We start from the raw sequence: 13384 nt of genomic DNA, 5'->3' as shown, positions 1-13384 counted from the left end.
ACTTGCCCTGCGCTGTAACTAGACTGAAATGAATACGTCTCGCTTCCCTGGCATTGATTTTATTATTAGTTTACAAGAGATGTTCCCCACTAAAAGCGAGAGCAGGATGAGGAATAACGTCTGTGCACCAAATTAATTTAGCATTGTAGCTTTCCTCAGGATAGTCGCTTTGTTGTGATGCTCCAGTAGTTTTCTAATAGCTGCCTGTGGTTTATTATATAATACTGCCTTTAATAGCATTTTTCGTTCTGTCCAAAGCCACATCTTAAATGTTTCACCTTTACCTGAATGTTAATAGACCATTTTTGTCTTGTTATATAGAGAAGTGATTATTACTGAGGTTTCTTATGTATTGTCTCTCCTCCTACAGCTATAGTGAGACCGTTCTTTAACCTTGAATGATCTGAAGGGGTACTCTAAGACATTAAAACATATCCACTATCCGCAGGATAAGTGTCTGATCGCCGGGGTCCAACCGGTGAGACCCCCCAGACCACCCCCCCAAGCCCCCCCCCCCCCCGGTAATCTCCAAAACAGCCCTTGTCTCTCCTTGTGCATGGAGCAGAGTTTCAGCATGCGTTCCATGCACTGTCTAAATGAGTTTGGAGATTCCCAAGTATGGTGCTCATGTATATCCAGCTCTCCCATAGAGGATGCATAGACCATGTGCTGACACGCCACTTCATGCACTGGAAGAGATGGGGCCCAAGTTCTCAAGGTCCCAGAGATCGGACCCCCCATGATTAGAAACGTATCCCCAATACTGTGGATAAGGGATATATTTTAATGTACTAGAGCACTACTTCTCCATTTATCTTTTTACACCCAGTTTGTAGATTCCTGCAATCCACAAACTGGTATTCCCATCTCAAGATGCAAGAGATGGGAGTCATACCCCCAAAATGAGCTAATTATTCTGTATGCTATGGATAGAGGAAAACATCTTGAGATGGATATACCCCTGTAAAGGTTATGAATGGGCTCTTTATAGTCCTTACAAGTGGAATCCAGTGATCCAGCATAGGCAAAAATGTCTGACCAGACGTCCTCCTTAGGCTGACACGCAGGCTAATGCCTAGGTAAATGCCAGGAGCATTTGTGGTCCCCTAGTAGTTTCCCCGAAAAGGGACATCGAACCCGAAACCTTGCAGGTGCCTTCTGGCCCGGAGGGGAAGGGTAGGTTTGTTGGGGGGGCTCTCTCCTTCCAGATAAGGGCTTGTGCATTTCTTCTTAGTGTGACACATTTGCACTTTTTCTTGCACTTGAATGAATTGAGTATGTTCCTCGACTCTTAAAAAAAAATAAAAATAAAAAAGAATAAATCTGACCAGACATGCTTGCCTTCACTCCCCACATAACTTGATGAGCCTTGGGTGTCCTTGACCCTGTCACCAGTGCAATGGTTTTCAGTCCTAGGTACTAACCACTGTATATTGGGGACACCTCACAAGACCTCCAAATTTGGAGATGCCCTGACCCAACAGTCTAGTTATCCCAATGTGGTCCACGTTTCTCACATGCTTAAACTTGATCATTTTTCCTGTTTCCAACACATCAACTTCAAGAACAGACTGCTGCCTACCATATATCCAAAATCTCTTGACACCATTGTGACCATGTAATGACATCCACTTCATCTGTCAGTGGTTTCACTGTTATGGCTGATCTGTATGTGTGCGGATCAACTCTGTAAGAGCTAAGTCAAGACATATTTCACATTGTCCTTAAAACTGGTAATTTTAAAACTAAAAGCAACTAAGCATTAAGCAACTTCTCTCCATTCCTTTAAAATAACAGATAATGTTAACCCTATATTTCCGCTATTATCTTCAGGAGCCTGCTGGGCGAGCACTGAGGTATGTAGTACAGGGAGCAGCCGCTTCTAAGCTTTAATGGAGCCAAATGATATGTTTCACATTCCTTGTTATTCTCTCTGACCTGTACAAGTTTTGGAAGAATAGCCTTAAACTTTTATTTGTAAAGTCGCCTGGCTAGTGTTCTTTTCTAAAAAAAAAATAAAAAAAAATAAAATTGAGATATGAATTTAAAGGGGTATTCCAGGCCAAAACATGTTTTTATATATCAACTGGCTCTGGAAAGTTAAACAGATTTGTAAATTACTTCTATTAAAAAAAATCTTAATCCTTCCAATAGTTATTAGCTTCTGAAGTTGAGTTGCTGTTTTCTGTCTAACTGCTTTCTGATTACTCACGTCCCAGGAGCTGTGCAGCTCCTATGGGGATATTCTCCCATCATGCACAGCTCCCGGGATGTGACATCATCATTGAGCAGTTAGACAGAAAACTTCAGAAGCTAATAACTATTGGAAGGATTAAGATTTTTTAATAGAAGTAATTCACAAATTTGTTTAACTTTCCGGAGCCAGTTGATCTATAAAAAAAAGTTTTTGCCTGGAATACCCCTTTTAAGATTTTGAAATTTAAATTTAAGATTTTGAAATTTAAATTTAAGATTTTGAAATTGAAATTTAAGATTACACTCCCAAATTATAATGTCCCAGGCCCCGGCGTGTGGTTACAAAGGACCAAATCTAACAAGGAGTCACATGTCACATGGTGGCACAATGACAGAGCCTGGAGGTGGCATCAGTATGAGGAGAGCATATAGTGGCTGAATGACCGCCTGGAGTATGTGCCATCATGAGGAGACCATATAGTGGCTGAATGGTTCAGCTTGGAGTTGGCGGCAGCATGAGTAGAATATAGAGTGGCTGAATGGCACAGCCTGGAGTTTGTATATAGTGTCTGAATGGCACAGCCTGGAGTTGGCTGCAGCATGAGAAGTTAGAAGTCATCTCGCTGCTGAATGGTAACAATTCGGCTGTCACTACGCAAGCAAGTGAGCATGCATCGTGCCATTTGTGCCAGTGACTCAGAGGGACTCCCTGCCTCCATCTCCACTGCATACTGCCACGGTGTGTCTGGGTCCTCTGTCTCACCTTCCTCATAACCATCTAGCTCCACTGGCTGCTCCTGCTTCTCCTTTCCTGTCAGATTACTAGTAAAACCGCCAATTTGGCGAAACCTAACTTGTGCTCCACTGTGCCCCTCCCACTCCTCCTCCTCCTCCAGTTCAGCCCCACAGGGCTCATGTGGCCATGAGATGTAGGCGCCACGTCTCCATTGCCCTGACCAGCCATCCTTTCCAACACGTGTTGTAAGAAATGAAGCAGTGGAATTACATCGTTCATCCCGTAATCTCGATTTACTAATAATGTGGCTTCCACAAAGAGCCTGGGCAAACGGCAGGTGTCACTTATGAGCTGCCACTGGTTGACATTGAAGTTACACGGGGGAGTACCCCTATCCACTTGGATCATCAAGAAATCGCTCCAACATATGGAGGGTGGAATTCCAACGTGTGGCAACGTCGCTAATCAGACTATGTTGGGGGATACCGTTCTGACGCTGCAGCTCAAGGAGGGTGTGCTTTGCTGTGTACAAGTGGCTGAAGTGCATGCAAAGTTTCCTTCCCATTGTTAGGATGTCTTGCAAATGGGGGGAACCCTTCAGGAACCGCATGACAACCAGATTGAACACGTGTGCCATGCAGGTCGCATGGCTCAGCCTTCCCAGTTGCAGCGCAGACAAGATGCTCTTCCCGTTGTCAGTCACCATGGTTCCCATTTCCAGTTTTCGTGGAGTAAGCCATGCTCCGATTTCTTGACGAATGACTTTTAGCAGTCCCCCCCCCCCCTCATGTGACTCCATTCACCAAGGCAAACCATGTGAAGAACAGTGTGACACCGTCATGCCCTGCATACATGGTATGCTGAAGGGGCACTGAGACTTGTCTGGGCAGTGGAAACTGAGGATACGGTGGAAGATGAAGCGGAGTCGCACACTATCACAGGACCAATGGGAGCGTAGAGGAGGAAGTGGCGTGACCTGTCCAAGTTGGTGTTGTGGCTGTGCAGGAAACACATTCACCCAGTGCGCCATCTCCAGGAACCCCTGTTCCACTACCTCCTGGGAATGTAGGCTGCCGTGAAGCAGGTGGTCTCCCCCGGGCACGTTTGGCTCCAGAATTTCCACTTCTGCCACCATGCTGACTGCCAACGATGCTACCACCTTGCTGGCTCAGCTGCTGCCTCACGGGCAACCTGCAACCCTCTTCTCCTGATGATGAAGCCACTCCTGCACCCGGCTCCCAATTGCGATCGGCTTCATCATCAACAAGTGTCTGCACATCACTGATGTCCTCTTCAGGTTCCTCAACAGCAACAGCATAGGACAGAAGCAATGGGAGGACAGGGACTGCTCCCGGGCCATGCCAACTGAGAGTTGTGTCTGAGAAACCCACTGTTAACTGGGGGTATTAGATGTCACTTGTGATGAAGTGGATGACCGTGCTAACCAATCGATGATGGCAGATGGGTTGCTGGTCGAGACACGACTGCTAGCTGATACCGGGAGCTCAGGCCTCTCGCTGCGACTCCTGCTGCCACTCGCCCCTAGTCTCCTGTTACCTCTGCCTGCGCCTGATGAATTTAGGCCTCTGACACTCCTCTGTGCACGTCCTGGCACTTCTCTACCTGACATACTTAGTGCGTATATGAGGGGAGTACAATACGCTTCACTATGCTTAAAACAGTATTTGTCTAGAACAGCAGCAGGTGTGTACTTTTTCTGTCCTTTTACAGTATCTAGGCCCTTGACAGATTAACAGGTACAAAATAGTGCACTACTTAAATGTAGGTATGTGGTATGCACTTATTAGGGCAGAAAAACGCTGAAAAATACTTATTTTTGTGCAACACCTGCAGTGCACAACAGTGCTGCAGCACACAGTCACTGTGTACTAAACCCAAAATTGCACTCTCTCACAGACTATTAGGAATGAACTTCTGGGTATATATTATACTGCCTATAGACTAGTATAACCAGCAGACCATTTGTTGTGGAACAAAGAAGGCAGAAAAATGCACTACAGTACGCTTAAAAAAACGTATTGGAGTAAAACACCACCCGGTGATTACTTTTGCCTGGACTTTCACAGTATCTAGGCCCTTGACAGATTAACAGCTACAAAATAGTACACTACTTAGATGTAGGTATGTGGTATGCACTTATGAGGGCAGTAAAATGCCCTACAGTACGCTTAAAAAAAACGTATTTTAGTAAAACACCAGCCAGTGATTACTTTTGCCTGGACTTTCACAGTATCTAGGCCCTTGACAGATTAAACAGGTACAAAATAGTACGCTACTTAAAAGTAGGTATGATTATTATTAAAAGTTACATTTTAGTGTTTTTTCTGTGATACCAGTATGTGGTATGCACTTATGGGGGCAGAAAAATGTGCTACAGTATGCTTAAAAATACGAGTTTTTGCACAACACCAGCAGTACACAACAGTGCTGCAGCACCAAGTCGCTGTGTACTAAACCCAAAATTACATTCTCTCACACACTATTAGGAATGGACTGCTGGGTATGTATTATACCTTCTACCGACTAGTACAACCAGTAGACCATTTGTTGTGGAACAAAGAGGGCAGAAAAATGTGCTACAGTAAAACATATTTTTGCACAACACCAGCAGTACACAACAGTGCTGCAGCACACAAAAGCTGTGTACTAAACCCATAATTGCTCTCTTTCAAAGACTATTAGGAATGGACTGCTGGATATTGTACCATCTACAGATTAGTATAACCAGCAGATGATTTGTTGTGGAACAAAGACACAGAATTACATTGAAAAATTATTCTTGCCTCCTCTGCTAAGGTTCATGAAGTTGAGGCAGCTTGTTGAAATGTATAAGGCAACACACAACTATGTGCACCTCTCTGTAATACAATGCTGTAGAAAGTGACTGGGAGGTTAAAGGTGTTCTCCACCATAAGGTGATTTTAGTACGTACCTGGCAGGCAGTAATGGACATGTTTAGGAAGGATCTGCGCTTGTTTTGGAGATAAATGGCTATGTTGTGAGATTACCATTACACTGTGGCTAGCTTTTTGTGAACTGGTATTTCCTGTTCGACTTTTCTTTTTTTGACTACAAATCCCACAATTCCATATTCCTCCTTCCCACACCTCAGCCACCCCACCCATTGAAACATAAATTAGCTGCATCCATTCAAAGACCTGTGGTTTTCAATCAGGGTACCTACAGCTGTTGCATTAGTTGCAGATTGATCTTCCACCAAGCGATCCCTCCATCCATTGAAGCAGACAGGCTCCCTGTCATCAGCTGACTAGTGATGTCAGGTCTCGGCCGCATTGCAACCTGGGAAAAATCTGAGACAGCAGTCATTTTGTATGCTGTTAAAAATAAATATTGGGGTGAAAATCACAGAAGAATTGTGAGAAAACCATCACACACAGGTACAGACACTATATTATGAACTACACTAACTTTACAGCCCCTGTAGCATAGTCAAATAAAAAAAAAATCCTAGAATACCCCTTTAATGGCTGCAGTAAAAATCCTTTTCAGTGAAAAAGCACTGCTCTCTGTCCACCAGAACGCTTATGTGACTAGGAGGTGAAACGCTGCTGGAAAACGCTTTTCTGTGTAACACACACACACAACACAGGCTGTCCATCCTATCTCTCTGCAGTGTAATGAATGAAGTGACAAGCTGGAATATGGCTGCCGATTATATAGGGCTGTGACATCACAGGGGTGGCTGGCTGCTGATAGGCTGCATCCTGTATGTGATTCAGGGTCATCCCACCTACCAGCCTTCCCGCCTTCCCAGAGTTCCTTGCCCCATGTCTTCACATGTGGATCTGCCTTTTTAGATGCCCTGGAGCCCGGGCCACACTAAATGGAGTTTAATGAAGCGAATTGCACAATAGAATCGCATCGATATTCGCATTCGTTGCAAATCAGATTTTTCATAAAATTCGTAACGAATTTGATTCCTCAGTTTCGATTCCCTCATCTCTAATTGGAACCTATCTTTACTATACTGTAGCTGTGCATGTATTACAGAATCATTATGCTAATAGAAGCGTACTGAAGAGAAACCTCTATTTTAGGTTGACACGATCTTTACTAATTAAATCTGTGTTACTTTGAATTTTGCAAATCTCATAAAATTTGCAACAATTTTCATGCTTTCCGTCTGACAACAGATGTCACCATCTGCAGAACATCAGATGAGGTTTTTATAGCAATAACTAACACACGGCTAATATGCTGATATTTCAGGTGCCAAGCCCGCTCCAGGTATTTGCTTTGAGAGAGTGAACTCTGCAGGAGATCCCTATGGAAACTGCGGGAAAGACACTGCTGGATCTTTTATGAAGTGTGAAAGCCGGTAAGTTTAGTTTTATGTTTCTACTAGATTATAGGATAATGTTATGTGCCGGTGATTTTAGACTCCATGGTGTGGAACAAAATCTTGTTTTGTGTTTGTTTTGTTAGAGATGCCAAGTGCGGAAAGATACAGTGTCAAGGTGGCGCAAGCAGGCCCGTCATTGGCACCAATGCTGTCTCCATAGAAACCAACATCCCCCTGCAAGAAGGTGGAAAAATCTTGTGTCGTGGTACCCATGTATATCTGGGGGATGACATGCCAGACCCGGGGTTGGTACTCACTGGGACAAAGTGTGGATATGGAAAAGTAAGTATGTCTACACAAAGTGGTTATCCAAGACTTTCTAAGTGTATCCCATATTAATAAAATTTGCATTTGTATAGAACATTTTCTTAAATTTTTATTTGGTTATTAACCCTAGGCAACTAGGTGGCATGTGACATACATGTAAGGCAATACTGCCTAACCTTGGCACACTGCAACGTACATATACATCACAAGGTTTAGTGAGTCTATAAGCAGCAAACACTCACAGTAGATGACCAACAATTACAATGTGACAGGAGCAAGGCTTCTCATGGCTCCGATTGCCATCTCCGCTACATGACGGTGGTGGGGGGGGGGGGGGGAATACTTTTCTATTGCAGCCATAGGCCTTTGTGCTGCTCATGGAGTATGCTTCAGGCAGAGTGTACTAGCAAAGCAACGATGTAACTGAGCAATGCTATGCAATTGCATAGTATTTTTCAGTATAAGCAACCTAAAGATTGCTTATAACAGTCTCCTATGGAGACTAAAAGTAAACAAAATAGTAAAAAAAAAAGGTTGCTGTTTGTTAAATTTAAAAAAAGCCCCTCCCCTAATAAAAATTCTTGCATGCAGAATTGTCCAAACTAATAAAATGATAAAATGGAACATTTTTGATCCAATGCAGTGAACAGAATAATACCAAAGTGATTTTTGATCACATCACATCCCAGAAAAAAATTTAAAGAAAAGTGATCAGAACGTCACATATATTCAAAAGTAGGACCAATAAAAACTACAGATCATGCACTAAACAGTGTCCTTAAAGGGGTACTCCCATGCCCCAGCATTCTGGACATTTTTGGCAGCTGTGATCGTGCTGTCATGGCCACACACCCTCATCATGAGGGGGCATGGCCTTGATATAATGATCACGACTGCCCTCTCCAAGCATTCTGAACAAAATGTTCAAAATGCTGGGGCATGTGAGTAAGGGGTTTAAAGGGGTACTCCACCCCTAGACATCCTATCCCCTATCCAAAAGGATAGGGGATAAGATGTCTGATCGCGGGGGTCCCGCCGCTGGGGACCCCTGCAATATTACATGCGGCACCCACCTATTTTTTGTCCGGAAGCGCTGGAGGGTCTGGGTCGCGACCACGGGAATGGAAGTCCGTGACGTCCCAACTCCGCCCCCGTGTGACGTCACGCCCCGTCCCCTCAATGCAAGTCTATGGGAGGGGGCGTGACGGCCGTCACGCCCCCTCCCATAGACTTGCATTGAGGGGACGGGGCATGACGTCACACAGGGTGGAGTCCTGACGCCACTGACTTCCGTTCCCGTGGTCGCGACCGAAACCCTCCAGCAAGAAACAGGTGGGTGCCGCATGCAATATTGCGGGGGTCCCCAGCGGCGGGCCCCCCGCGATCAGACATCTTATCCCCTATCCTTTGGATAGGGGATAAGATGTCTAGGGGTGGAGTACACCTTTAAGGGGTTAAAAATTTTTAATGTGTTCAAAATTTGGATTTTGAACCTGACGTTGCTTCATAGGTGGTGAGTGACATCTGCTATCACTAGCCAGGCAGTCACCACTAATGACGGGCAGTGGCGATCTTGCCGCTGCCTGTAAATAATCCTTTAGGCGCTGTAATCATCTACAGGAAAAAAAAAACTGGTGCCGGTGGTATTGTAGGACCTCCCACAGCACGATTGCATGGGTCGGATTAGTTACCCCTTCTCCTGGATCATCACTCCTATACAGTACATTTCTGTACTGTACTTCTATAATGATCGCTTTCTAGCGTCATCACAGACACATTAGGTCACAATGGGTCTAGTGGTCAGATTAAAAAATGTTAGATTCCGTGATTATTTGATAATATAGACAGTTAAAAGGACAGTTTAACATAAAATCACCATAAATTCTTTAAAAAAAAAAAATACGTAGAACATAATATTTTGATTTAAACAATAGGTATAATTTTCTGATGACACATTCCTGTAACTTCTCATTCGGTGTCATTGATTCTAGTGATGTGTTAGATCAGTGATACTGGGAGCTTTGATGCATCATTTTCAAGTCCCTTTTATTTTATTTTGGAGACTTTTATTTCCTTCTGCCAGGGTGCATTTTTCTTGGGCATTATCTGTCTTTGGGAATGGATGTTTTCAAGCATTCTTTCCCCCGCTGAGCATAAAATGTGATCATTTTAGACAAAACTGAGACATTGTTCACGCTCTAATGTGAAGACTTGCTCAGACCGGCCTGCAGGATAATCCAGACGCAGAATATTCTGTATTAAAATAAAGAGTAGGCAATGATTAACTCTTCACATACCATTTTTCTACAGGTGAGGTTTATATAACAGTCTTTAGCTTTTGTTAAAGGTTTTTAGTTTTCTTTATATGTGATATGTGTCTGACTGCGAACCAGTTCTTCGTATCATCACTATATTTGCATTACTGAAAATCAGATCACAAAAGGAGTGGAGCATATGCATAACCCGCCCTAATATCGTCCATTTTGGCAATGTTCGTGGTCATTTCAGCGTTGGGAATTAACTGTACAGACTTGGGGCATTTAAATGTTGGCAAGTATGTTAGAGTCCTCAATGTATTGTAAGTCATCAATCCATTTCTACTGAATTGTCCCCACTGTTGTAGCACTTTATTCTATATAAAAAGTTGCAATATACTCCATTTTCCAACTTTCTTCAAGTACTATACATGGGTGGTTTTAAGGGGTTAGTAATACTATCCCCATAATAGCCCTGGTGGTCTAGAGTGACTTAGTGATAAATGCTTACTATCTGTGATATCCTACAGTAGTTACAGGGTTAATATTATCCATCGTGAACTAATCAAATAACCCTGGAGGTCTAGGGTGGTTTAATGATTAATGTTTATATTTTGTAGGTAATTATTAAAGGGGTAGTCCAGTGGTGAAAAACGTATCCCCTATCCTAAGGATAGGGGATAAGTTTCAGATTGCGGGGGGTCCGATTGCTGGGGCCCCCTGCGATCTCTCTGTACGGGGCCCCGGCTCACTAGCCAGATAGTGCGTGTTGGCCACCGCAGGAAGCGGCGGCCAACACGCCCCCTCAATACATCTCTATGGCAGAGGCGGAGATTGCCGACGGCAGCACTCCAGCTCTGCTATAGAGTTGTATTGAGGGGGCGTGTCAGCCGCCGCATCATGTGGTGGTCAACACGCCCCCTTCCCGCGGGCTGTCGGAGCCCCGTACAGGATATCGTGAGGGGCCCAGCGGTCGGACTCCCCGCGATCTGAAACTTATCCCCTATCCTTTGGACAGGGGAAAGTTTTTCACCACTGGATATCTCCTTTAGCCTCTTAAGGCCCAGGTACGCATGAGTACGTCTCTGCGCCCTGGGTCTTAAGGACCAGGCACGTACTCATACGTCCGTGCGAATTTCGCATCCCACCGCGCGCCAGGTGGGGACCGGACCGGGGTGACTGCTGATAACTATCAGCAGGCACCCCGCGCAAATGCCCAGGGGGGGGTCATCACACTGGCAACAGTGCTCTCTGCTGACATCTCTGCTTGTCTCGGGAACAGCACAGAGTAGAAGAGGTTTGCTATGGGTACTTGCTTCTACTCTGGACAGTTCCCGAGACACGTGTCATCAGAGAGCACTTAGACAGAAAAGAACAACTCAACTTCAGCAGCTCATAAGTACTTAAAAGGATTAAGATTTTTTTTAATGGAAGTAATTTATCTGTTTAACTTTCTGGAGCCAGTTGATATAAAAAAAAGTTTTTTTCCTGGATAACCCCTTTAAGATGTCCTTATGCATGTGCACAATTTTCTCTGTACCCAAACTTCTGGAATGCTTGGTCTATTCCCACCTAATCCCCTATCTCTATGAGAACTCGCTTCTTTACCCTTTACAGTCTGGCTTCTAACCAAAGTCAGTAATGATCTTCTGACTGTCAGTAATGATCTCTAATGACAGTTTACTCACCCGCACTGAGCCCATTACACTGGGTTATAGTGCAGGTGACCCGCTTTAAAAAGAGGAGCAACTTACATTAATTACCATAGTACTTTCAGAGTTCTAGCTGTTTATAAATCCGTTCCCATTGCGCTTCTGGGTGTAGCGAGGCAGTGGTACCTGCACTTTGCTCCAACCCCCACTATCACCCCCCACCCCGGCAGGTAAGTGAAGACATTTGCATATTCAGTAAAGGGGCGGCTCTCTGCCTCCGCTGCTCACATCGCCACAATAGGAAGGAATAAACAGATTATTGTAAGTAACCCCACTTTTTAAAGCTGGTCACCCGCACTATAATCCTGTATATTGGGTTTATCGCAGGTGAACAGGCTGACAGTTTCACTTTAAAAAAAACATCTTCAAAATCTACTTGTTTCTCAATATTGAAACCACTAAAACTCTCATCGTTGCTTTGATTCTTGTGTTGACTATTGTTCTCTCCAGTCCATCCTAAATTCCACAGCCAGACTCCTCTTCCTCTCCAGCCTTCCATATCTCCCCCATGTGTCAGTCACTACACTGGTTACCCATTCAGTCCAGAATAGAGTACAAAATCCTCGCTCTCACCTACAAATCTCTCCACAATGCTGCACCTCCCTACATCTCCTCCCTCATCTCTGTCTACCATCCTAATCTGTTTGTGCTATATAAATAATAATTATTATTATTATCATTACTGTGTATGACCCTGACTTCACCCTACCTGTTATTTCTGTACAGTGGTCCCTCAAGTTACAATATTAATTGGTTCCAGGACGACCATTGTATGTTGAAACCATTGTACGTTGAGACCATAACTCTATGGAAACCTGGTAATTGGTTCTAAAGGCACCAAAATGTCATCCAAAAATAGGAGAAAGTGAGAATTAAAGAAAAATAAGTAGATAACTAATATAGATAAAGCAAATCCTTACATATAAAAGTAAGAAAGATCTGCTGGGAGCTGTAATCAGTCTATGTCAGTGTTTCAAATGGCTGGAGGTGCTCAACCCCAAATGCAGTTGTGCATATATACTGGGGGAGCAGATCCTGCCCTTGTAGTCCGTTGCTAGGGGCGATCCCCAGCATAAAAATGCATACAATGGAGGATGCCTGCAGCGGACTACAAGTGCCACAATAGAATCCTACACCAGATAAACGGTGTGGATGTGTAACAATTAGAATAATACAATACAGGAATATGGGTGCACTACTGTGGTAGATGTAAACAATGACATTGGCTATCCCTCAACACTGATATTAAAATTGAGACATTCGCCAGTGTATCCTTATATTAAGGACACACCAGAGCCCGCACACCACGTTTTTTGTTGTTGTTTGTAAATTTATACGTGGAGGTGTGTAAACTCCATATGTTAATGCGCCTTGAACATTTTCCAGGCAGCATTAGGGTTGCACCTGTGAGGCCATGCACCTATATCAGCCAACTTGGGTGGGGCTTGTAGCCTCTCTCCCTCCTCCCATTGTGTGTGTACTCAGTCACGCTGGAGGGTACTGGGAGCAGGCTGCATGTCGACCTAGTGCTGCTGTAATTGCCCACTGGCCCCTGGTTTTTGCTTATTACGCACAGGTAGGTTAGCGTTAGGTCCCGTGCCATCTGAGAAACCTTGGCGTTGGTGTGCGGGCTCTGGTGTGTCCTTCATATAAGGATACACTGGCGAATGTCTCAATTTTAACATCAGTGTTGAGGGATAGCCAATGTAATTGTATACATCTACCACAGTAGTGCACCTACATTTCTGTATTGTATGTCAGTGTTTCCCAAGCAGGGAGCCTCCAGCTGTTGCAAAACTACAACTCCCAGCATGCCCGGACAGCCAACGGCTGT

At 44.2% G+C, this 13384-nt stretch overlaps 1 protein-coding gene across 9 annotated transcripts in view; it reads left to right on the top strand.

Moving 5' to 3' along the window:
• Positions 1–13384, top strand: part of ADAM12 (ADAM metallopeptidase domain 12) — a 686181-nt gene that overhangs the window by 618358 nt on the left and 54439 nt on the right. For all 9 annotated transcript variants that reach the window (XM_056532977.1, XM_056532982.1, XM_056532978.1 and 6 more), the window contains 2 exons: positions 7184–7292; positions 7400–7598. In XM_056532977.1, coding sequence (XP_056388952.1) covers positions 7184–7292; positions 7400–7598 — 308 coding nt within the window. The remainder of the gene's footprint in view (positions 1–7183; positions 7293–7399; positions 7599–13384) is intronic.

This window comes from Hyla sarda, chromosome 7, assembly GCF_029499605.1.
Source record: "Hyla sarda isolate aHylSar1 chromosome 7, aHylSar1.hap1, whole genome shotgun sequence".
NCBI classification, from domain to species: domain Eukaryota; kingdom Metazoa; phylum Chordata; class Amphibia; order Anura; family Hylidae; genus Hyla; species Hyla sarda.
The sequence above is the reverse complement of the archived record's forward strand: the minus strand, read 5'-3'. Positions and strand labels throughout refer to the sequence as shown.